Below are 25,982 nucleotides of genomic sequence, written 5' to 3' on the forward strand. Positions count from 1 at the left end.
AGAATAGCTGACATTTATGTGATATTTAATAGTGCTCTGAGGATGCTCTGAAGACATTACTTCACTTGAACCTTATAACAAACACTCACCCAGATTTCATTTTTTACATTTCATGGCCAGAGAAGCTAACTCCCAGAGAGCCTGACTGATTAAATTAAGGCTCTCAAAAGAGCCTTGGTCTAGAGCTGAAATGACTCTAGAGGGAGTTGATCCAATTTTCTTCCTCTTAAAGATGAGGAAACAGAGACCCAAAGAGGTCTCACAATCTCCCAGGTCAAACAGATAGCACACAGGACCTCTGACCCAAAGTCGGGGCTCTTTCCCCGACTGTTTACACTGCTTCCTAAGTGCCAGTCAGGATGTAAACGTGGATGTTGCTGACTCTCAAATCTAGTACTTCACTATCTCCATCACACTGTCTGACACTATTTACATCAAAATCTGTATAACTTGGGATATAGTTCCCAAGTCTGTGTTTCCAAAACCACTTGTACAACAACGTTTTATCCCCCATATATTTCATAACTGAACTGTAGAAGACGTGTTTGGAATTTGGCTCTGGAATAGGTTGAAAGTCAAATCCATTGATATGGATAAAGATGGCACCAGAAAAAAGCAAAACTTATTAATGCATCCTGATTAAATGTTACTGGTGCTCTAAAAATGGAGACAATCTGGAGGAAATATGGGCAGAGTTCTGGACACAGGTTCTAAGCCTAAACCTGTGATATTAATCAAGTCCTTTAGTTGATAGACGATTCTGATTGAGTTTCTGCCAGAATTCCGGATCAAAATGAGAACAATAAGGTATTAACATGAATTAACTGATTAGTATTAGTGGGACTTCCTTCAACAACCAATTAGCATTTTATTATTAATATTATTTCATTCAATTATTTATTAATTAAATCAATTATTAATTTATTTAAGATTGTTTATTATTAAATTAATTTGAGAATTTATTAAGTACCTACTATGTGTCTACCACTCTGCACCAAAAAGATGTGTGAGTTAAACTTCAAAGAAAGAAAGAGATTTTAAAAGACAGAAATAATGAGATAGAGCATTCTAGGTATAGGGACAACCTGTATAAACAGAAGCAAGAGGTAGAAAGTTCTATGTCAAGAACAAATAAGCCAATTTGACTAGAACTTGGAGCGCATGAAGAGGAAAAGCTGGATCTTCAACTTAAAAAGGAAGATTGTCTAAAGGGCCAGATGTGGTTGCCCATGGAGCTCATCAACAAAGGATCAAAATATATGTGCAAAGAACGGCAAAACAAAGGCATAGAATCTAGGGTGGGATAAAAACAGAACCGCAATACTCCAGGGAAGAGTGTAGTGAGTATGAGGGGAGGCTGGGAAACAGCACTCAGGTCAATAAAAAGATTTTGCTTTTTAGTAATCTGGAAAGAGGCCAAAATGGGCAACCGGGAATCACTAAGACCACTGATTTTGAGTGGGTGTTTTATTATTCAATCGAGTCCGACTCTTCGTGACCCCATTTGGAATTTTCTTGACAGAGATACTGAAGTATTTTGCCATTTCCTTCTCCAGCTCATATTACAGATGAGGGACTGAGTGGGTGGGGTGATGTTAATGAACAACAGTGATTATTTTCCTCTGTTTTCAATTCTAAAAGGGATTACCATCTTTTGGATGAGAAAGATGGAACAAAAAGAGTTAACAAGGAGTCAAAAGCAGAGATGAGACAGATGTTCAGAGAACACCCAGGTTTTCCAAAGAATTCCAGTCCCCAAGCCCTGGATCTATTAAACTACAATATCCAGAAAGAATTAGTTGATGTGATTATGGGATCCATTGTTGGGAATCTTTGGAAGATCATAAATAATAGGTGCTGGGTTACAAGATTTAAGGACAAATTTCCTGATTTTCCACAAAGGGATGCTAGTAGAGTCTGCCACTGACACGCAAGTGAGTTTCATTTCTGCTTCTAGAAAAAGAATATAACACATTATTAAAAGGGTGATTTGTGAACACTGCAGAATGGAAATAGCAATTATTAAAAGCCAACACGACTTCATCATGAATGGGTCATGTCGCACAAAGCAGACGACCAGCCTGGTTGAATCTAAGAAATGATGAAGATAAATTATATCTAGCTTTCCATTTAATAGACTACCTCATTCTATCTTTATTGACAGGGTGGAGAATTTTGGAATAGACACCAATGCTACCAGGGGAATGATGGGACCCAAAGAGTAGCCACTGAGTTCACTGTTATCTTGCAGGGATGTCTCTGGTGAAGTACCCCAGAGATCAAGCTTTAGCCCGGGCTGTTGAACATTTTTATCTCTGACTTGGATGAAAGCTCGGCAGACATTCCTGCCAAATTTGCAGATGTTATGAAGTGGGAAAAGAGAGCTGTCACGATTGGTGAGGCTATCCAAAAAGATCTCAAAAGAATGAAAACAGAATTTAATGAGATGGGAATTATGAAAGATAAAGTAAAGAAAAGATCTATACTTGGTTTCTTAAAAATCCACATTCAAAGTTCAGGAAGAAAAGGGTGGATCTGAAGAACAGATCAAGTTAAAAAAAATATCTTGAGGTTTCAGTGGACCATAAACTCAACATGAGTCAACAGTAACACGGCATCCAATAAAGTTATTGATATCCTAATCTAATCTTAAGAGAGGAACACTGTCAGCAACAAGGGGTGTCAACATTTTGTTATCCTCTGTCCCAGTAAGACAATATCTTAAGGAGTTTATCCAGTTCTAGACATTTTAGGAAAGATACTGACAGCTGAGAGGGGGGTGTTAATAATAACAGTGAGTACTTGAAGGCTTTTTCATGCCTAATCTAACTTGATCCTTATAACATCCTTGTTTGACAGCTATTATTATTATTTTCCCCATTTTATCAATGAAAAAACAGAGGTTGATATGGACAGTCAGAGGGTTAGAATGAATTGTCCAGAACTAATAATTATCTAAGAACAGATTCGATTTCAGATCATCATGACTCGAAGGCAAGTGTCCTGTTCACTCTAAGCAAAGCACTTCTCAATACTCTCAGAAGTCAAGTCTACAACCATTTATTAAGAATCTGCTGTTTGTCAGGCACTGAGCTAAGTTCTTTGGCACACATTTAGGAGAAGACCCAAGGATGGTGTGAAGACCACAGATCATTAAAGCATCAGTTGATTAAAGAGACTAAAAGGGTTTAGCCTGGGGGTGGGAGTGGGGGAAGGACTTCAGAAGGATATGATTATTCCCTACAAGAATTTTAAGTTTTATGGTGTGGATGAGAAATTTGATTTGTTCTTCTCAGCTCTGGAATACAGAACAAGGATTAAGGGGAGGCATCCTTCAAGTCCTAGCTAAAGCCCACCTTCTATAAGAAGTCTTTCCAGTCCTTTTAAAAGTGTCTCAGCAGCAACAACAAGACTATGCAATGATCAATTCTGATGGATGTGGCTCTTTTCAACAATGAGACCATTCAGACCCAGTTCCAATGAGCTTGTGATGGAGCCCATCTGCACCCAGAGAAGCATTGTGGGAACTGAGTGTGGGTCACAATAGAGCATTCTCACTCTTTTTGGTTTTGTTTGCTTGCTTTTTTTCCTTTCTCATTTTTTTTTCCTTTTTGACCTGATTTTCTTGTGCAGCAAAATAATTGTATAAATATGTATGTCTATATTGGATTTAACATATATTTTACCAAGTTTGACATATGTTGGATTACTTACCATCTAGGGGAAGAGGGGAAATTGGAACACAAGGTTTTCCAAGGGTCAGTGTTGAAAAACTATCCATGCATATGTTTTGAAAATAAAAAGCTTTCATAAAAAAATGTGAGTTTCTTCTCTGCTTCTGTTGATTATATTGGTCACACCTTGTCAGATCCAAGGGTCCCCATGTTGTCTCTCCCATTAGCCTATGAGCTCCCCCAGGGCGAGAGCCATCTCTTACTTTTCTGCATATGCATGGCACTCATTATACTGTCTGGTACACAGTAGATGCTTAATAAATGCTTGTTAACCAACTGGTTGAAATAGGAGAAAGGTAAATTAAGATTTGACAAAAGGAAAAAAAAAGAGGTAGCCAAAAGCAAAACAGGTTGTCCAGGAAGGCAATGTAACACACCACACAATGGATGGCCCTTTTTCACAAGACAGGAGGGCAGGAGTCTTTCTTGGGCCCAGGTTGGTGGGCGTGGTCCCAGAGGTTCCCTCTAACTTTGATGTCAACCATGACTGAACAGAACTTTACTGTGATTGGAAATGTCATGCATTAAACATGGATGCTAATGATTAGAGGGACCTGCTTTTTCCAGGATGAAAGAAAACATGGCGACCTCTGTTAGCTTCAAGTCCAATCGACTGATTTAATGAAAAAAGAGGAAATATTGAATATTCAAAGATTCTGTATATCTTATACAAAACACCATGCTGGGCTTCAGGGACACACGGACAAATGCTATAATCATTACATTTCTGGCTAATGTGACAAACCACTGGTCATTTTTCTAGAATTTGAAAATTAATCAAGCATGTATTTATAAAGGAAGGATGGCACAGCAGAAGCAGAGACAGAATCAGCGAGAAGAGACTGACAAAGACAATCAGAAAGAGATAGAAGAGAGAGAGAGACTAAAATAGAGAGGAGAGACAGAGAGAGAGACAAGCAGAGAGAGAGAGGAGAGACAGATAGAAAGAAGAGACAAAGACAGTGAGGAGAGAGAGAGAGAGGGGGGGGGGGAAAGAGAGAGAGAGAGAGAGAAGAGAGAGAGAGAGAAAGAAGAGAGACAGAGAGAGAGAAGAGAGACAGAGAAAAGAGAGAGAAATAGAGTGGTGAGACAAAGAGAAACAAGCAGAGACAAAGAGAAGAAAGAGACAGAGACAGAGACAGAAAAGAGAGAAATAGAGACAGAAAAGAGAGACAGAGATAGAGACAGAGAGAGCTGGCCTTGTTGAAAGAAGATCTTGTTTTATGCCCCATTTCTAATGACACCTTAGCTGTATGACCCAAGACATTGACTATCCTGGATTCTAGGTAATTCTCCAAATAAACAGCATTTCTATGTAATAACCATAAAATCCAAGAGGCAATCAGAGAAATAGAATTGATAACCTCAAAGGTCCCTTCTAGTTCTAAGTCTCTGTTCTGGTAACCACCATAGAAAGAAGTATTAATGTCCCCATTTTCCAGATGAGAAAACTGAAGCTCTGTGAAGTAAACTGAGTTGTACAAGGGGCTGTATCCAGAAAGTGTCTGAACCTCAAATAGAATCCAGATCTCCTAATTGTAAGAGCAGTGCAGTGCTGTCAAGAAGCTGGTCCTTTCCCCTATAACTTCTAAAATACATTTTATGCTGTTGGATTCAATTAATCAATCAATAAGCATTTATTGAGCATCCACTATGTGCCAGGCATTATGTTAAATTGCCCAAACAATGACTGCCCTTAAGGAGATTGTATTCTAAGAAGGAGTTAATGTATAATTAAGTGCATGCAAGGTATAGGGAAGTGATGTCAGAAGAATGGCCTTACCAAGCAGGGCTTCTTGCAGAAGGGGAGATGTTAGCTGGGTTTTGAAGGAAACCTGGGACATTAATGAGGAAGATGCAGAGGGAGAGAATTTCAGGTTTAGGGGATGAACCAATGGAAAAAAGCATGGAGTGGCAAAATGATGGCTCGTATACAAGGAACAGTAAGGAGGCCAGTACGGCTTAATTAAAAAGTACATAAAAAAGGAGTAAAGTATATTATTTATTAATCAATCAATTTAATATTAATAAATAAAAATAAAGGGGAATTAAAAGTATAAAGAAGCCAAGTTTTGAGAGCTTTAAAGGCCACACAAAAGATTTTCTGTTTGATCCCAGAAGCAACAGGGAGTCACTAGGATGTACTGAATGGAACAGGGGTCAGGGAGGTGACCTTTTTCCTTTAGCAAAGTCACTTGAGCAACTTAGAAAATGCTGGGCTGAGGTAAGGAAGCTGTCAGGATCTGCTGCCATGTCTAGGCAAGAAGAGGTTTAAGGTTAGAATGGGACCTTCATACAATAGAATTAGCATCAGAGGAGAGAAAGGGACCTTTACAAGAGAAAAAGGTAAAAATAGTAAAGGTAGAAATATATTAAAATTTGTCAATGGATTGGGTACGTGGGGTTAGTACCAGTCAGTGATGGAGGATGAAATTATACTTGTAATCCTAACTGAGAAGGAAGATAGTGGTTTTCTTGATGGCTGTGGAGAAGATGGGAAGGAAGGAAAGCTCAGGGGGAGAAATGAGTTCTTTCTGTTTGGAACATGTAGAGTTCAGAGGTCTACGCTATCCAGTTGGAGAAGTCCCAGGGAAGAGAATAAGATTGGATCTATTACATCTAGGAATCATCTTCAGAAACGATCATTGAGTCTGTGAGAGCTGATGAGATGACATCTATCACCGTGTGAGAGAGCAGAGAGGGAAGATCATTCGATTCAACAAGGATTCATTAAGTACCTACTGTGTGCCAGGCACTGGGCTAGGTGCTGAGAAGGAGCCAACATTACGCCAAGGCTAAATTAAGATGTATAATAGAGCAACAGCAAGATTGCATGATGATCAACTGTGACAGACAGCTCTTCTCAGAAACTCTGATTCAAAGCAATTCCAATGAACTTTGAATGGAAAATGCCATCCACGTCCAGAGAAGGAACCATGGAGACGGAATATGGATCAAAGCATAGTAGTTTCACCTTCCTTTTGTCATGCTTTTTTCTTTCTTATGTTTGCCCCTTTGTTCTGATTTTTCTTTCTCAACATGACTCAAATGCAAATATATTTAAAATGAATTCATATATGAGATTACTTGCTAGCACAGGAAGGGGAAAGAAGGGAGAACTCAAAATCTTATAAAAAATCAATGTTGAAAACCTTTTTTACATGAATTTGGAAAAAATATATTATCTAAAAAATTAATATGTACAGGGCAAATAAATACAAATCCTGCACTAAATAATTTCCTGGTGGGTTGGGAAGTAGGAGCATTAATAATTGGGGGAATCAAGAAAAACCTTATGTAGGAGATGCTATCTGTTATGCCTTCTGTTTACCAATATGTCTGTTTCTAAAATCCACATGTCCAGTATCCAGGAGTGAGTTTCACTGTGGAAATATCTGCAGAGTCCCCAGATCTTTAAACACCTCATAATGAGTCTAAGGTTACCATAAATGCTCTTGTTGACTTTCTTACAAGTCCTTTACATCCTGTACTCTTTGTACATCTTTAATTTGTCACCAATTGGTGTCGAAACAGTTGGCTTCTGATGATTGGCTGTTGTGAATTTGGCTTTTTGCCAACACATGAGGTGTCAGTTAGCAATTAATGAAAATGCCATCTCTGAAAAGAGTTACATAGAGCTTTTCGCTGGACTATTGGGAATAATATTGGAGCAAAGAAATCCCAAAACAGATTAAAAATTAAGTCCTGAAATTTAGTGAAGATTCATTGGCCTCTTCCCATTAGAAACTGGGCAAAACAAAAAAGCAAATTTGTGAGATGGCTTTGGATTTAGGGCAATTTTCCTAAACTAATGAACATCCTTTTCATTTTTATTCAGGGTGTTCTGCGTTATGTCGAGCTAGAAGAAGAATGAATGGTATTATAGGAGACACTTCAGGAAGAATATGCTTTCTGGGTAATAATCCTGTCCCATTTAGGAAGACTGCTTCAAAAGAAGCAGAAATCGACCCTGGCAATCTACAGGAAGCCTTGTGCCCCGTGGGAAAGAAATGTGAGAAAATGATTTCAGTTCTCTCCAAGAGTGGGAGATAAAGGAGACAAAGGGGATCTCGGGTTCAAAAGACAATGACCTTTGTACTTGGACAAATGGAGAGTTGGCCAAGAAAGCCAAGAAGCAGTGATGGAAATGCAACTCCTGAAATGGGACGCAAACAAAATGGTGGCTATGGCAACTGATTCTCCTTTCCATCTTATTTTGAGGAATTAGGAGTGAAGATTTCTTTTTAGCCACCAAAGCTATTCAGAGTAGAGAAACTGCTAAAATGTGGCTGTATTAGATCATACATCATGTTCCAAAAGTCTCAGCATAGTTTTAGACTATTAGCTCCATTAAAGCTTTAAATGGCACTAAAGTTTTAGGGACAATCTGTACACTTGTCCTTGCAACTACTACTCATTTCCTGCTCCATTTCATAATTTCTTCAAGATCTAAAAGTTCATGAAGATCTGTACTCCCACTTTTTCAAAGAAGAAGGCAATTTTGAATGAGGAGGCTCCTGCTCTGCTAATAAGTAGAAAGCCACCTCCTTTATCAGCTTAACCTTAAATACTGAGGACTCTCTTTCTTGAGACCTTCTGGTATCTATAAGAAAGTGTTCTCCTTCCCCCATGAATGTAATTACAAAAAGTCCAGACTATCTCTATTGAACCAACCAATCAATCAAAAGAATAAACTAGATGTAAAAAAAAAAAATCCTTAATTAACTTGGAAGGAGTAAAACATTGTGATCAATGGATGAAACCAGATGAGTCACTGAGGCAGTGTTTGGATTCAATGGAAGAATCAGACATACCTGCAAGCCTATAGAGGGCACAGCAAGCCAATGTACAATTGGGCATTCCAGCAAGAGTTTCCGTTACATATAGTTTAACATGTTTAATATTTTAACATATTTAACATGTATTATATTACCTGCCATCTAGAGGAAGGGATGGGGGTAAGGAGGAGAAAATTTGGAACTCAAGGTTTTACAAGGGTTAATGTTGAAAAATTATCCATACATGTGTTTTGCAAATAAAAAGATTTAATAAAAAAATGAAAAATTAAAATAAATTTTAAAAATATATAAAAAAATAAAAAGTGTTTTGGCTGAAGCCTAATCTAGTTACGGGCAAGAATAAGGGGAAGAAGATTGTTAAGACTGAATTCTAGCTGGAAAATGAAAGGATGTCCATCAATTGGAGAATGGTTGAGTAAATTGTGGTATATGAACATTATGGAATATTATTGTTCTGTAAGGAACGACCAGCAGGATGAATACAGAGAGGACTGGCGAGACTTACATGAACTGATGCTGAGTGAAATGAGCAGAACCAGGAGATCATTATATACCTCAACAACAATACTGTTTGAGGATGTATTCTGATGGAAGTGGATCTCTTCGATAAAGAGAGCCTTAATTGATCAAAGATGGACAGAAGCAGCTACACCCAGAGAAAGAACACTGGAAATGAATATAAACTGCTTGCATTTATGTTTTTCCTCCCGGGTTATTTATACCTTCTGAATCTAATTCTCCCTGTGCAACAAGAAAACTGGTTCTGCACACATATATTGTATCTAGGATATACTGGAACCCATTCAACATGTAAAGGACTCTTGCCATCTCAGGGAAGGGGTGGAGGGAGGGAGGGGTAAAATCAGAACAGAAATGAATGCAAGGGATAATGCTGTAAAAATTACCCTGGCATGCATTCTATCAATAAAAAATTATTAAAAAAAAAAAAAGACTGAATTCTAAAAAGTCAGAAGACTTGGACTTTCTCTGAAGGTTGGTAGTAGGGTACACCCCCCCAAAACTGAGGATGATAACGGCTTCTACAGAAGACACTGACAGACACACCGAGGATAGAGTAGACACACCCGAGAAAGGCAACTTAGAAATTCTAAAATGGCATCAAATAAGGACTTGTCCTTAATCATATAGCTAGTAAATGCCTGATTCAGGCTTTGAACTTGGGCATTTCTGACTCCAAAGCCAACCCTCTCTCATTAATTTAAAACAACATCACAGGTCTATGAGATACTGAGTCATCCACTGCAGCGATTAGCTAAAATTGCTTTATCTATGTTGGCAATCTGACCTACCCAACAACCTCGGGAGGTATATGGTGGAATGACCATTGTTGTGAAGTTCTGGACAAAGAAACTAAGATGCAGTGAGATTAGATGACTTGCCTAAAGTTATAAAACTAGTAAATGCAGGAGTCTTGTTTTAAAATTATTACTACTTTATTATTATCATCATTATTAAACTTCAGTAATCTAATGAAAGAAAAGTAGTGAGTAGATGATTTTTTTTTCCTCTGTAAAAAATTTTGGTCCAAATACATCACAGTCTATTGTACTATTTAAAATGTTTTCCCCCTCATTTCATTTTTATTTTCTGTGTAGGTTATAATAAGATGAAGTGAGTCTGTAAACCAATAGTTTTTTGTCTTAGCCAAGATTTACATGAAAAAAGTCTTATAGAATTAACATAATTTTCTGGATTTTCGGAAGTCATCATTAGACCTTTGCTCCCTTGATCTACTTGGATAATTACCTTCCTTGACTCTGCTAGGGAAGATCTGAATTTAATGGGATCAATGAGAAATTTTGAAGGAAATCATTAGATGAATTATGTTCTGCAAACAACAGAAGAGCAAAAAGAGGAGGGAAACAGTCAAAGACATGGATCCTGAAAGTCCAAGATAGCACTTTCATATTTGAGGTGCTACTCACAGGATCCCCCACCATCACCCCAGGATTCTCATTTCTTGTCCATCATTCCAGGTTGTTTTCTGTCCTTGATAAAGCTCTCATCTCACCAATCTGGATAAAGATTGCGGCCATCAAAGAAGAGGAAAGGCGATATCGGAAGTCTCCAGCTTCCAAGTCTGGTACTCCATCTCACACTAGCATTTACCCCCCAAGGTTGTTGTGAGGACATAAAGTTTGCAAAGTGCTAAACATATCTTCAAGTTCCATATGAATGCTAGGGTCATGATACCGTACACACATGAGTGGAGGACAGACTTTGACATCAGAACTCCCACCTCTGAGATACAGGCAAGCTACTGAACCTCCCAGTCCTCCAGGTCAGAGGTATCCAACTCAACTGGAAGGGAGGCCATTAATCTCTACAAGAGGATATGTGCTGGCTATAGTTGACTTCAAAAAAACACATATTAATATTATCTAGGTTTTATATTGTTTTTATTTATTTTATTAAATATTTCCCCATTTAACTTTCATCTGAAGTTTTATGGGATTCATTTGACCCTCCTGCCCTAGACTACTCCCTAAGAGAGATGTCTTAACCCTCTCTAACGAGGTCACAGACTTCTAGCAGTCTGGTGAAGTTTCCTGAACCCCTTCACAGAATTAGGTTTTTAAACCATTAAAGAAAAGGCCAAATTTCAGTTACAGAGTCCAAAAATCAGAAAGTATAGAGGAGTTGCTGATGTATATTGGCAGAAGGATTTGTTTTTGAGGGATTCTCTCTCTATATATATATACACGTATGTCACAGATATATCATCATCAATAAAAAGAGAAAAGATATTTATGTTATCTCAAAGGACTGTAGATACAAAAATGCTTTGTAAACATTGGAACTGGATTATCAACTTATGATATAAATCATGATAGTATGGACAATAACAACAAAATTCTAGATAAACTGACAGGAGAAGAATTTCCAAAGGTAATAAAAAAATCAAAGGACTTTTCTGTTATGATCTAGTTGAGTTAAAATCAACATTGAAAAAACAAACCGCAAACACAATACCAAGTTATGGACATACCCACGTGCCCACATAAAACAGATATGTTCATATGCATGCAAACCACTCAGAATGACTTGGGGGACCCTCCTCATCTTCTTGAGGCACCATTACTTTTCCTTTTAACATCAAACATGATAGTTCTGTTAAGTAACTGAGAAACAGATTTTGTTCCTCTCTAGGAACAGTGGAACATTGTGGGGGAAGGAGGGAGGGAGAGAGTAGGCAGGAAATCAGAAAGGCAATATAATTGACTCATCCGCTCTGACAGTTGGCCCATTACTGGGTGTCACCATGTACTCTTCCTTCCCCATGTACTAAGAAGTGATCAGTAATCCATTATAAAAGATGAAAGCCGATATCTTTTCTTTCCATTTTATCAAAGGGCCCTCCACAAAGCCTGCTGTCTTCCATGGCTTTGTCCGGGGACACGGTCGAAGACGAGAAATCCAAAAAGGGTCAACTGAGTCTAAAGAAGACATGATCCAATGGGAAGGAAATGTCCCTGCACAATTATATCGCCCTCTATTTAGAATAAAACATGAAACTATTATTACTGGACACCACAGAGGCTCTGGTCGGTTTCCCTTTTAAAATCTCTCTTGCTGGGGATGAGAGTAGGACTTTCCAAACCTACAACCTTTGGCCATGTAGAGCGGGGCTGTCTCTGGAAAGATTTATTGTGTGGGGCTAACCACTGTTCTAAAGGGCCAAGTTAATCACCAGAAGCAGAAGGAAAGGTTTGGCATGAAATCCATTAGAAAAACAGAACTCACTGCTCATCACTGGTTCTGGGTTAGTTTTTATTTTTTGTTTTTAATCATCAGACCTTGAAAAGATGAAGAATTGTAGCATAAGAAGGTACAAACTGGCCTTTCACAAGTAGAAAGAATTCAAATATTTTTCGTGGATTAAAAATCCCCAAAACAAAAATACTTTCTTTACATTGTATCGTGACCTCTCCATTGGTGAGCCTCCATTGGTGGAGGGGTCCAGGCCCATCTGCCTTCATTTCCCTCTCAGGTCCTATTCTTGATTTTCTGGGCTTTAGCACTAAAGAGCTTTCCCTCTTCCCAACCCCTTTTTTTGTCTCCTTTTATATATTCTTCTATTAGAATGTGAGCTCCAAAAGAGTAGGTACTATCTTTTTTGCATGTATATCTATCCTCAGTACAGTGCCTGGCACACAGTAAGTGCTTAATAAATATTTCTTCCCTTCCCTCCACAGAAAGGAAGAAAGAAACTGGAAGCTGGAAAGTTTTAATGACCAACTTGGCCCCAATGAGAAGATAGGAGCAGGTATCTACCTCAGCTTCTCTGTACAGGTAGAAGACTGTAGGGGAAGGGAAGGGAAGGGAAGGGAAGGGAAGGGAAGGGAAGGAAGGAAGGGAAGGGAAGGGAAGGGAAGGGAAGGGAAGGGAAGGGAAGGGAAGGGAAGGGAAGGGAAGGGAAGGGAAGGGAAGGGAAGGGAAGGGAAGGGAAGGGAAGGGAAGGGAAGGGAAGGGAAGGGAAGGGAAGGGAAGGGAAGGGAAGGGAAGGGAAGGGAAGGGAAGGGAAGGGAAGGGAAGGAAGGGAAGGGAAGGGAAGGGAAGGGAAGGAAGGAAGGAAGGAAGGAAGGAAGGAAGGAAGGAAGGAAGGAAGGAAGGAAGGAAGAAGGAAGGAAGGAAAGAAGGAAGGAAGGAAAGAAGGAAGGAAGGAAGGAAGGAAGGAAGGAAGGGAGAGAGGGAGGGAGGGAGGGAGGGAGGGAGGGAGGGAGGGAGGAAAGGAGGGAGGAAAGAAAGGAATAAGAAAGGTCAACAGTATCAAATGATGAGGAATATGAAGACTGAAGGAGAAAAGTACATAGATAGATAAAAGCTATCAGCAACCTCAAAGAAATTCCTCACATTTTGGTTCCACAAATTGTTTCCTTAAGATATAAAAAGCTCTCAAGGGTCCACACATTTATGGAAGCAAAAGATGACATGCTAAGTGCAAAACGATTTCTATTTGGTTTAAGGGCACACTATGTTCTAGTTCTATTACTTTTAAACATCCTACTTAGGTTTTATTTCAGAAAAAAAAAATGCACGGCACAGAATGAGCCAAGAGCTCGAGGATGGAAGGCTTAGGTTTAGCTCTTACCTCTGACATTCCCTGGTTGAGGGAACTAGTGGAATGATAACAATCACAATCACAATCAAGGATAATGCTTTCAGCCACGTATATAGAATTGTAAATTTTGCAATTCATTATGTATAGTATGTGTATCTCCACAATGTGAGTATATACGTATATACACTGTGTATATTTTCTATATGTATACATCTGCATATACCTGTGTTTGTGTGTATGATTTCATTTCATCTTCACAAAAACACTAGTAGGAAAGTTCCAGTGACTTTATTTCCCCCATTTTACAGATGAGGAAAACGAGAGGAGTGACTTTCTTGAGGTCCCATAGCTAGTAAGAGTTTGAGACAGGGTGTGAACTTGGGTCTGCTCCTCTCTGAAGTCACAGCACAACGTCCCCCCTGCCCCTGAGGCTTTCCAAGTCCCTTGATCTCCAGATGCCAATTCCCTGGGACCTAACTAGGAAATCATAAAAGTTTTATAATCCCCATTAAGAGAGAGAAGTCCCCTGCTGAATTGCCCATGATGACAAAGTCTCCACAGCCTTCACTGCATTTCCTCAACATCTACTAGGAGAGCTCCTTTGAGGTCTATGGGATGCCTTGGGCATGTAACTGGGCATGGAAGAACAAGGGTCTGATGGGAAGCTAAGCAAAGATTTCTAAATTGCCATAAATGTCCCCAAAGGAGAGACTCCCAAGTACCCTCGGAAAAATACAGTGTCTGCTGGCTGACGGCCATGTATGAAAGGATGGGGCAGGGAACACAAAAGGGACAACGGCCCTTGATGGGGGGAGGCTCCCCACGGAGAAGCCGTGTTATTCTTGTGCTTTCATCCGTCCCTGAACATCAGACAGCTGGGCAGGGACGGTCCCGGAGAAGGACTGAGTCACCCAAATAGCTTCCAGATGAGAAAGTAGGTATCACTTGGGCCTCACGGCCTCACCCCACCCAGGGATGCCTTGTCATCTCCACCCCCTCCCCATCATTCTAAGGAGCAGCTGGAGCTCTACCTCAGTAGAATTAGTCGCCCCAGCACCCCATCTCAGCAATATTGGGGGGAAGGGGGAAGGGAATATGAAAAGATAAGGATTTGAAACCCTGATTTTTCACAAAGAGGTTGAATGAAGAATTCTGCCCTCTTCTTGGTGCTGCTCTCTGGGACGCTCCCCCTTCCTTTTTGCTCTTTCACTAATGTGGGGAATTCCCAGCAGAGAAAGTAGGAGAGAGGAGCTTCCCTGTACTTGGTCTTCTTGTCCCCAAGACCAATTCCCTGTTCTGCCCATCCTGCCTCTGATCTCCTCGGATCTAGAGAGACACGGAAACAGAATCTGTGTCCACACTGGCTCGGTCCATGGAAATTGCCACGGGGCCACATGAGTCCAAGCAGGGCGGACCGACAGGGCAGGCGGACTGATGGGAAATTCAGTGACTTTCCATCTGGGGCACGGGACCGAGCATTATCACGCTGGAAACTTAGAGGGGGAAGTTGACATTAGCCTTGTGGTTGACTCCCCAAGCCTCCTGGCTCCCCCTCCAGCCAGCAAGGAAATTACAATCCCTAAGTAAACAGCCAGTACTAGGTCATCTGAAGCACTGGGGAGCGGGGAGGGCTGTCTCTCTTCAACATCCAACCCAGGAGCCATGGCTAAGGTCAAAGAAACAAACAAGTTAAAAATCGACATTTTAGCAGCCACCTTCACTCAAGCAGGCAGCTGGCTCTCTGTCCAGGAGTCAATAAGCATCTTAGGCCACCCCGAGGTATGACTAGCTCTTGTCGTCCCCAGGGAAAGAAGCGGAAGGATGCACACAGATCACTTTTTAAAAGACAAATCTAATAAAGTGGGGAGACATCACGCTAAGACTGGGGAAGGCGGAGGACCCTAGAGCCTTCAAAAGGCCACTGTTGGGGGGACCGGGCGGAGCACAGAAGAACTCAGCTGGAGCAGCCACGGGGTGCCTTCCATGGATCGCTGCCCCATCGACTGATCGTTTTTGCCAACCAGTTACTAAGCTCGATTGAGTCTGTGCTACTGGAAAGATGATGACTGCCCTCTAAAGTCTCTCCCCAAAGGCGAAGGCCATCCTGGCTACGGCCATCGGCTGAACAGAGTATCTTAGTTACATTATCAGAGAACAACATAAGTCGGGCAGCCTTTTTCAGTGGAAGACAGAACTAACATCAGGACCTAGAAACTGGGCCGGCCGATTCTTCACCCCGGGCCCTTCCCATTAGACCAGTCCATCACCTTCAACTGGCCATCACGGAGCTTACACCCTGAGAAGACATGATTTATGATCTAGGAAGCCGGCCAAAAAGGCAGACTCGTGAGTGATACCCTAAGAGATGGCGGCCCCAACTCTACCACCAGAGGTTGACTCATGGGGCTTCTGCTTTCACAAAGGGCAGGCCACGATGAATCAGCTCTCCTCAAGGGCCAAGAGCCAATCAGCCCTCATCAAGGGCCAAGGACCATTCCTGAACTCCTGAATCAGCCCTCCTCAAGGGCCGAGAGCCAATCAGCCCTCATCAAGGGCCAAGGACCATTCCTGGGCTCCTGAATCAGCCCTCCTCAAGGGCCAAGGGCCAATCAGCCCTCATCAAGGGCCAAGGACCATTCCTGGACTCCTGAATCAGCTCTCCTCAAGGGCCAAGGACCATTCCTGGGCTCTTGAATCAGCCCTCCTCAAGGGCCAAGAGCCAATCAGCCCTCATCAAGGGCCAAGGACCATTCCTGGGCTCCTGAATCAGCCCTCCTCAAGGGCCAAGGGCCAATCAGCCCTCATCAAGGGCCAAGGACCATTCCTGGACTCCTGAATCAGCTCTCCTCAAGGGCCAAGGACCATTCCTGGGCTCTTGAATCAGCTCTCCTCAAGGGCCGAGAGCCAATCAGCCCTCATCAAGGGCCAAGGACCATTCCTGGGCTCCTGAATCAGCCCTCATCAAGGGCCAAGAGCCAATCAGCCCTCATCAAGGGCCAAGGACCATTCCTGGACTCCTGAATCAGCTCTCCTCAAGGGCCGAGAGCCAATCAGCTCTCCTCAAGGGCCAAGGACAATTCCTGGGCTACTGAATCAGCTCTCCTCAAGGGCCAAGGGCTATTGCTGAGCTCCGAGAGCTTCCGTTTGCTCTCTGCTCACAAATTCCACAGAAAACCAAACCTCCTCCCTTGGTCTGTTTATTCAGCAAAGCACAAGCAGGAAAGAAGAGAGGACTGATTTGTAGTGAGAAGCCATCAAAGGATAAATGGGTGTCAAGCACCTACTAAGTGCTGGGCATAGTACTAAGTGCTAGGAAGATGAAAAGAACTGGCTTTGCCTCTTGCTTCAGCCTTGTTGTTGCTATTGTTCCATCATTTCAGTCATGTCCACCTATGACCCCATTTGGGGCTTTCTTGGCAGAGATCCTGGAGCAGTTTCCTTTTCCAGCTCATTTTACAGATGAGGAAACTGAGGCAAACAGGGAGAAGTGACTAGCCCAGGGTCACACAGCCAGTAAGCGTCTGAGGTGGGATGTGAACTAAGGAGATGAATCTTCCTGATCCCAGACTAGATCAATGTCCATTATCATTATCCCTCATGTGACTTAGGCAAGAAACTTCTCTCGGGCCTTATCTCTTCTGCAAAATGAGGGAGCAGACTTCATCCCTCCCATACCCCCATTCTATAATCTTATAAACTCCTCTTCAGGTGCACATTTGATGAAGAAAACTGAGGCAGGGAGAATCTAGGTCAAACAGCTAGCTGTGAACACAGGGGCTCCGCCCCTGAAATTTTGCAAACCCCAGACTAAGAGATGGCCGAGAATCCCAGTCCACCCTCTTCACTTTATGAAGGGGCAAAGGGAAGTAAGGGGAGTCACGTGCCTAAGGTCACCTCACTAGGAAGCAGCAGAGAAGGGACGCCAGCCCAAGCTCGCCTTTCTGCTCCATATTTTCACAGCTGGATTCAGAGCGAGAGGGTCTGTAAGGCTACCTGGTCCAACCCCCTTCCCGACAGGTCACACTTACAGGAGAGAACCTAGAGCCTCTGCCTCCTTCTTGCTGTCCCGGGCAAGGGGCAAATACCATTTTTCAGGCTACACCTACTAGGGAGGAGAGGTCCTATAAGTAAATCCAGGCTCAAAGGAAAGTCACCTCAAGAGCAGTGAGTAAATACCTATTGTGTACCAAGCACTGTGCTAACCTTATTAAGTGTCTACTGTGTATCAGACAGTGTGCTAAGCTTATTAAGTGCCTACTGTGTGCTAAGCTAACTAAGCACTGAGGACACAAAGAAGAACAAAACCCAGCCCCTGCTCTCGAGGAGCTCCTGTTCTGTTGGGAGACACACTATATAAGCAACTCTAACTCCAAGGAGACGAGACCATGAAGCCGAAAGGAGCCCAGTGGGCTCGGAATTGGCAGGAGCTGCTCTTATCTCCAGGACGTGGCTCCTCCCCAAGATAGAACTGCGGGAGCCTCTTCCTCCCTGCCGACCGGCACTTGGCTCAGGTTGCATCTCGGCTCAGGTTATCATGGCAGCTTCCAGGACCAGCCCGGCTTCTTGTCATGGAATGAATGCTCTTGCAACTCAGGCCAGAGCACTCAGTCAGGCTCCCTAAGCACGGCAGATCTCTGGTGTCCCCAGACCTGCATCAGCCAAGAAATGACAGTTCTTTACCCCTTTGAAAAACGCCCACCGTTCATGTGTGGCAGCCCCAGGGAGCCTCGCAATAACCCTGTGCACTAGGGCCAATGGACTCCATTTTCCCCTTGGGGAGATGAAGCTTGTAAGTATCCAGTAAGGAAAGGAAATGAGGGTTTTCCCAACCCCAAGTTCATTATCCCATCCTGTCAAAAGTCACTGAGCGAAATGACCCCAAAAATGGCAATTATCAATGTGGGACTGGGACGTAAGCAAACAAATGCATTGTGGGTAGAGCTCTGAACGGGTACCATCATTTTAGGAAGCAATTTGAAATTATGCAAATCAAGTGACTAAAACGTCTGTACCCCTTGAACCACCGACTGTATTCCTGGGCTCAAACCCAAGTGAGCCCCGGATAAGAAGAAAGTCCTGGATGTTCCACAATATTTATAGCAACACTTTTTGGTGATCATAAAGAGTTAGAAGACAAGCGGGGGGCCATGGACCAGCTAAAGACGTCAGGGTACATGAATGCAATGGAATATGACTGTGCTGTAAGAAATAATCTGGGATGAGTTCAGAGAAACTAGAAAGATCTCCAGGAACTGATGACACAATAACGATCGCAGAGGAAATGGAAAGAACGATGTGCACCAAAATATCGTGTTTGATCAAATGAAACCAGAGGAGATCCCCACATGGCCCCTTTGTGGGGTCCTAGTTGTCACACATGTCACAGGTCTGCAGATTTTCAGTGTATTGATGAGCCGTGTGAGGGCTTTTTCTAAATTTCTAATTCCTAAAAATTACAAATTGTAATTACAATGACAATTTCTACAAATTACAATTATAAAAACGGGCTCTTGGGAAGGGGGAGGGATACTTGAGATAACTGGAATGATAGAAGAAAATAGAAAATATTGATTAAAAACTTGTTTTAAAAAAAATAGCATGGACTTGAAAAAGAAGGCAGGCAAGGAAAATACTTGTGATGGCAAGCCACCGAGGGACAAGAAGTCACCCAAGTCCTTTTCTAGGCTTTGAGCAAGTGTGGAACAGCCACTAATAGGCCTCTATGAAAAGCTGACTCTGGGTGACAAGGAGGTGAGAGTAAGTTCCACTGCAAATCCAAGTCTTATTGCCTTCGGCCATAAAGACCAAATGTCCCTGGGAGTTTGATGCTCTAGGGAAAAGTAAGGGAAGAGGTGGAAAGCTGGCTTTGAAGCTAAGTTCAAAGGCTTTCACATACTGACAGTATGACCCTGAGCAAGTCCCTTACTCCCTGAAAACCCCTGAGGTGGCTAAGACTGTATATCCCATATTGGTAGAGGGATTTTCCTTACCAGGATTCGCAAGAGTGATGAAATTATAGGCCATGGGTGTGTGTTTACATCTCTGTATGTATTTGTGCATGTATTTATATATGTATCTCCATTGTGCATGCATGTAGATTATATTTACTAAGTATGTATATTATGTACATACCATATCATATGTGTGTATATTATATATATCTGCATAGAAACATGAATATATATTCATTTATTTCTTGCACATGCAATAATAAATAGCTAGGGGGCAGCTAGAGGGCACAGTGGATAGAGCGCCGGCCCTGAAGTCAGGAGGACTTGAGTGCAAATCCGGCCTCAGACATTTAACACTTCCTGGGTGACCCTGGGCAAGTCACTGAACCCCAAATGTCTCAGAAAAAATACAAATAATAATAATAATAATAATAAATAGCTAGAGTTTGCATGGCACGTTTAAGTCACAAAGTGCTTCATAAATGTTATTTCATCTGATTCAACAAACCAGGGAGAGAGATGCCATTCTTATTGCCATTTTGGAAGTTGCTCGGAGTCCCCTGGCTAGATATGCATGTGCTGAATAATACGAGTCCAGATATTCACATGTATACATGCATACTACATACATGTCTGCACATACAGCTGTTGAATGTATCATTAAACTTGGATTATATGTAAATGTGTGTACGTGTGTGGAATTAACAGGGTTCTCCAACAGAAGAGGTTGGAAGATCAGTGTAGGAGGAAGGACACAGGATTAGCATCAGGATCTGGGAAAAATCCGCCTTCAACACTATCAGTATGATGTTGGGTAAATGACATCCTCCTCTGGGCCTGATCCTTCATCTATAAAAAGGATAGGGTTAGACCATCTCTAATGTGTCTCCCTCTAAATGGATGATCCTAGAGAAACGACTTCTCTTACCAGGCTCTGACCCACTATCAGACCCACCATGAACCAAAAGCAAGGATTTGTACATGGATGGGTCTTTTCATTTCAGTTAGCCCATTTAGCTCTCAATTTTTCAAAGAAAATAAAGACTCCCTGTTGGCAACTATTCCTCAGGGCCGGTCAAATCTCGGGGGCCTCAATTGGCCAAAAGTAGACCTCCACCACTTCAAGATCTCGAAATGAGCTTCAATGCAGCCTTGTAGCACAACTCTCACAGGATCCACAAGAGGATACCATAAAGCACCTAAAGCAATATAAGTGCTCAGGACTGGCATTTAGTAGGCGCTTCATAAATGTTTGCTATAAAATGACTGAAAACCCGATACTTGCTATTCCTGACTTTAAAGTCAGGAGCAAGATTCTGTCCATTTTGCTTCTTCTTGTTTTTTAGTTTCATAATGTCAAATAAAAGCACAAAAGCTGTTATTCCTGACTCCAAATGGAACAAATCCCAGCGTTTATAATAATCAAAAATTAAAATCAATCGGATTGTGTTTGTACACTCCAGAGAGATCAGCTTTTTTCTGCTTGGTCCCTGAGAACAGAAATAAGAGCAAAGGGCAGATGTTGAAAACCAGATTAGGCTGGATGTGAGGGGGAGAGGAAGAAAATTACCTAAAAATAACTGAAGCGATCCAATGGCAGCATGGGCTGCCTTAGGGCAAAGGGACATATTCTCCATAATTTGGACACCTTCAAGTTCAAGCTGGAGAATGACACATCAGGGATGATGGAGAAGGATTTATATTTAGGTGATAATTAGACTAGATGACTGCCAACGTCTCCTTCGATTCTGAGATTCCGTGATTCCATGATGGGAAGGGAAGAATCGGTTTTTTAAACAGTCCATAATATTTTATAACAATGGAAAGAGGAAATTTGTTTTTTTAAGTACTTAAAGGTTGAGTCACTAAAAGAAGAAAAAGAGAAAGATAGCTACATCTACAAAGGCACACACTGGTTCTAAAACACACAAGCAATTTTCTAGAGCAAACCCATACATAACATACCTGCCATACCAAATCTCGATCAAAATTAAAACATGGTCTTCCCTGCAAGAAGACAAACCATAAATAACTTTATTCGTACCAGATCCTTTTGTCAATTGATTTGAATAGTACTTTCTTTAAAATTATCACGTCTACCTGGGATAATAGGACTTCTATATTCTCTCCCTGATAAATGCTTTCTGCAGGCTCGAGGGATGTCAAGATCTGTGCAGAGAATCTGTCCCATGAAGACTAACTTGGTAAGACAGGAAACTCACCGGATGTGCAAAAGAGAATTTCCTTTCGGTGTTTCCAAATAGGACTTTATTGGGGGCAAGAGCTCATGGAATCACACTGCTCTCTTTTTCCCGATGGGTAACATGAAAGAAATCAAAAAGTTGTTCTGCAGCCATTTCGAGAACCAAAGTATGGATGAATGATTGTTGCTAATCAAAGCAGCATTTCACAGAAATTAGTTTCTTTTTTGGTTTGTTCATTTTTTAAGGCTAAAAATTTGGAATTTTAGGAAAAGTTGTACAATTCTAAGCTTTGGCCAAAAGTGACATCAAATTTTAATTTTTAAATTTTATCCCAGAGAGAGCCAGATGCTCTCACCACTGTTGAAATGCCAGTTTCATTCATTCTGTACCCAACATACAGTCACCTACTTGCTCAAATCATCCCTATTGGTTGGCTCTAGAATCTAAGTTTTCTTCAATTATCTCAGTTTCTTCCATTGTTTCCCGTCACATCCAAAAACAAAGGAGCATCACTTGTAGCACAAAAGGAGATCAAAGCCTGAGCTTCTGAGCACTGAGAAAGCATGCAGAGAGCCTGGGATCTTCTAACAACCTGCTGCGGATCTCATCCTAAAGAGGTAAAATGGAGCACTGAGGAATGACAGATTCCTCCATACTCCAGCCCAGAAAGAAATGCCATGTAATGATCCGAGTGTTGCCAGCTTTGAACGCACTGTGATTTCCAGTTATCGATAAATTTGTTCATCAGTGTTTACCCTGACAATGGATTTCCATGTCACTCCACTGAATTTCCTGGGGAGATTTCACTTACTGGCTTTAAGAATTATGTGGGAGTGGGTTCCCTCTTTGGCATGCAATTCTAATGATGGAAACAGTGAACAGGAACTAAAATGAGATCTCAAGGATCTATTTCAGTTCTAAATCGTCAATTTTATCATGTCTTAGTTCCTTTCAAAAAGATAATTAGAAACCATCAGAAAAGGGACCTAGAGTGTGTCTAAAACTGCCCTAAAGGTCCATCAATAATTCTGGGAGAGCATTCACTTCTGAGAACTAGCCAGCAGCCTTCGGATATTGTACTAGGAGCACAACATGCTTCCTTTTCTTTTGAGACTTTCTTCTGTTCAGGCAAATTGTTTATTTTATTTCCTGGGTAAAAGGAACACCCAGAAGAGACAACCCCAAGTTGTCTGTGACTTATTAAAAGTTGCCAGGATATGGAGAGGGTTAGTGCTTATGAATAAATTAATGCCCATTTAGCAAAGTATTCTCCTTGAAGACAAAGACTGTCTCATTTTTATCTTGGAAGACCACTTGACATAGAGCAGGAACTGGAAAATGTTTGTTGTTTGGCTAATAGATTTATGGGAAGACATCTATTTAAAACATCATGGAATGAAAGGAGGAAGGACCCTCAAAGGTTACCCAGTATAATCCCCTCCTTCTATAGATTGAGGAACCTGAGGACCAGGGAGGTTATAGATTTGGTCACGCAGGTAGTAAGTGACGAATGGGAACTAAAGTTGACTCCAAAGTCTTAACTGTTATCATTAGCTAGAACATGTCACAAGCTAAAGGTCATCCTGACTCTAGAACTGGCTCCCTAGACTCTACTTAATGTTGTTTCTCTGGTTAACAAATCATGAAAATTCTTATCCACAGAATACATGTTATTTTTAAGCCAATTTAAATCAAGCCCCCTTTAAATGGGTTTACTCTTCTCTATCGTGACTGACAGGATGAAAACTTCCAAGCCCAAGGTACAGAGACCTTGGCGACAGCTGTATTTGGCTGAAGCCATCGAGAACTCATGTATAGATGATTCAGTGGTATGGATTTTATCCCCCCACCCCCACCCCAGGTTTGGGTCTTTGGAACAGACAATTCAAGGGTTTACTGAATACTGATGGGTATTCAGTAGGTGGGCAGTAGGATGGGACTCTGTGCAGAGACAGACACGGGCAGTGGGTTTCCTTCAGCTTTTAGAGTTTTCCAACAAGTTGTTCTTAAGCCCCAAGCCCAGTTCAGCCAACTGCCTAAGCTGGCAAAGGGCACAAGTCCCCACTAAGCGATGCTATTTTATTTCTCGAAGGTGACATCATCAAGGTAGGAATTGGTCAAGCCCCAAATGATCCATTCTCAGGGCAAACATTTTTGGGGGGCTTCCTTTTCAAAGGTAGGATTTTCAACTGAAAAGGCTTCAGTTTATTAGATACTAATTTTTTTTAAGTCAACTGAGGGCAGCTGGGTGGTGCAGTGGATAGAGCACCAGCCCTGAAGTTAGGAGGACCTAAGTTCAAATGTGACTTCAGACACTTAACTCTTCCTAGCTCTGTGACCCTGGGCAAGTCACTTAACCCCAACTGCCTCAGTAAAAAATAAAAATAAAAAGTCAGCCGAACATCATACATTTAAATCAGCTTATATAAAACTTTGTTGTTCCATTATTCCTCATGTTTATCAAGTGAGTATTTAATTATTCTAGATACCAAAAAAAAAAAAACCCTCCTTACATATTAGGAGGTTTTTGAGCTTATTTTTCTGGTACCTGCACAGCTGAGTTGGGGGAAGGGATGTGGGAGGGAAAATTTGTAAATACTTGGCTCTCTCTACTGTCATTATCTCCAACCTTGACTAAGAAATAGTGCTCAGGTTAACACCCCCACACACAGTCGGGAAAGTGTCTATTTCTAGGGAAAAAACCTTTTTCTGATCATGTTATTTCAATCGTTCGCTGCCCTTTCTGCCGGGCACAAAGAAGCCGGACTCTGCCGGACTCTGCCAAACTCCGCTTTTGTCACCCAACTGGGGACACCGGCCTGACCGGGTCTCTTAAAATGCAATTGTTGCAAACAGTTAAGCGTTGCAGATGGCTTCTGCCGGCCGCCAGCCAGTCCACGTAGGTGGGCAGCCCCTGCACAAAAGTGAGACCCTAGTGAATCTATCTCTGAGGATCCCCGACAGAAATGACCACATCAAAACAGGCCATTGGCTTGGACTGGTTTGTCTGTTGGGGGGGGTGGGTAACAGATGGATAGACTCATGGCATGTTCCCCATCTCAGCTGCCCCCGAACGTCAGCAGCTGGCTGAGAGTGCCCGGCCCCTACCTTCATCTCTATGACGGTCTGGAGAGCCTTGGTCTTGGCCGGTTCCGGCTGAAGTTGGGTCCTTCTGTGCAGCTCCTGTGGAGGGACACGATAGAAATAAGCCTGACGGTTCATGCTCCCATCATCCAGCAGCTCCCACAGCGGCCCCCGAATCCCCAAAGCCCGGGCTTGTGGGCGGCCGGCCGAAGGCTACAGGTGCTCCCGCTCCCGGCGGCCCCCTCGGGTGGCTCTTGCCAACGCCGCGCTGCCTGGAGGCTAGGTTACAGGCAACGGGGCTGGCACATGCGCGATTTCTAAAACTTCCATCAATTATTAATGGCAACTGTGACAAAGCCGGCAAGGGAGCGGCGGCCAGAGACTCTTCAACGCTGCTGCATGTGCCCAGACAGCCCGTCCTCCCCCGGCCAATCACGTCGCCGGGGGCTCTTCTCACACAGAGCCCGGGAACAAAAGCCGAAAGGACCCGGCTGAATGCGGAGCCGCATCAGGGAGCGCGTTAGCTACCGGGCTCCCGAGCAGCAATTAGGAGCGTGCTCGGGACGAGTGCGGCGCTCTCTGGAGCAGCAAATTGGGCTGATGAAACACAGGGAGGGCCTGGCCTTCGCCTTCCCCACTCCATCTGTGGCTGAGAGAGTGACACGCTGGGAGAGAAGAAGCCAAAGTAGGGATGAGAGTGCAAGGAGGCTGAAAAGGTAGCAAGGGGAGGGGGGAGCAGAGAGACAGAGAAAAAGAGACAGAGACAGAGACAGAGACAGAGACAGAGAGAGAGAGGGGAGCAGAGACAAACACACACAGAGACAAACGAGACAAAGAGACAGAAACAAAGATAGAAAGATAGACACAGAGAGACACACAGACAGAGGGAAAAAGAGAGACAGAGAGACAGAGACAGAAAGAGAAAGAGAGAGACAGAGAGAAAGCCAGAAAGAGACAGAGACAGACACACAGAGACAGCGAGACAGAGACAGAGAGAAACAGAGACAGAGAGATAGACACAGAGAGACAGAGAGAGAGACAGAGGGAGACAGGGAGAGAGAAAGTCAAGATGGTGTCATGGTATGGATGGATGGTAGACTTAGAAATGAGGAAAACCTGGCTAAAAG

General features: G+C 42.4%; 1 protein-coding gene across 10 annotated transcripts in view; it reads right to left on the minus strand.

Moving 5' to 3' along the window:
• The window catches only part of ERC2 (ELKS/RAB6-interacting/CAST family member 2), a 985,497-nt gene that overhangs the window by 698,735 nt on the left and 260,780 nt on the right, over nt 1-25,982 (minus strand). For all 10 annotated transcript variants that reach the window (XR_007950813.1, XM_051979082.1, XM_051979112.1 and 7 more), the window contains one exon: nt 24,880-24,954. Coding sequence is in view for 9 of the 10 variants with exons in the window: in XM_051979082.1 (XP_051835042.1) it covers nt 24,880-24,954 (75 nt within the window). In the remaining variant the exon portion in view is untranslated. The remainder of the gene's footprint in view (nt 1-24,879; nt 24,955-25,982) is intronic.

This window comes from Antechinus flavipes, chromosome 1, assembly GCF_016432865.1.
Source record: "Antechinus flavipes isolate AdamAnt ecotype Samford, QLD, Australia chromosome 1, AdamAnt_v2, whole genome shotgun sequence".
Taxonomy (NCBI): Eukaryota; Metazoa; Chordata; class Mammalia; order Dasyuromorphia; family Dasyuridae; genus Antechinus; species Antechinus flavipes.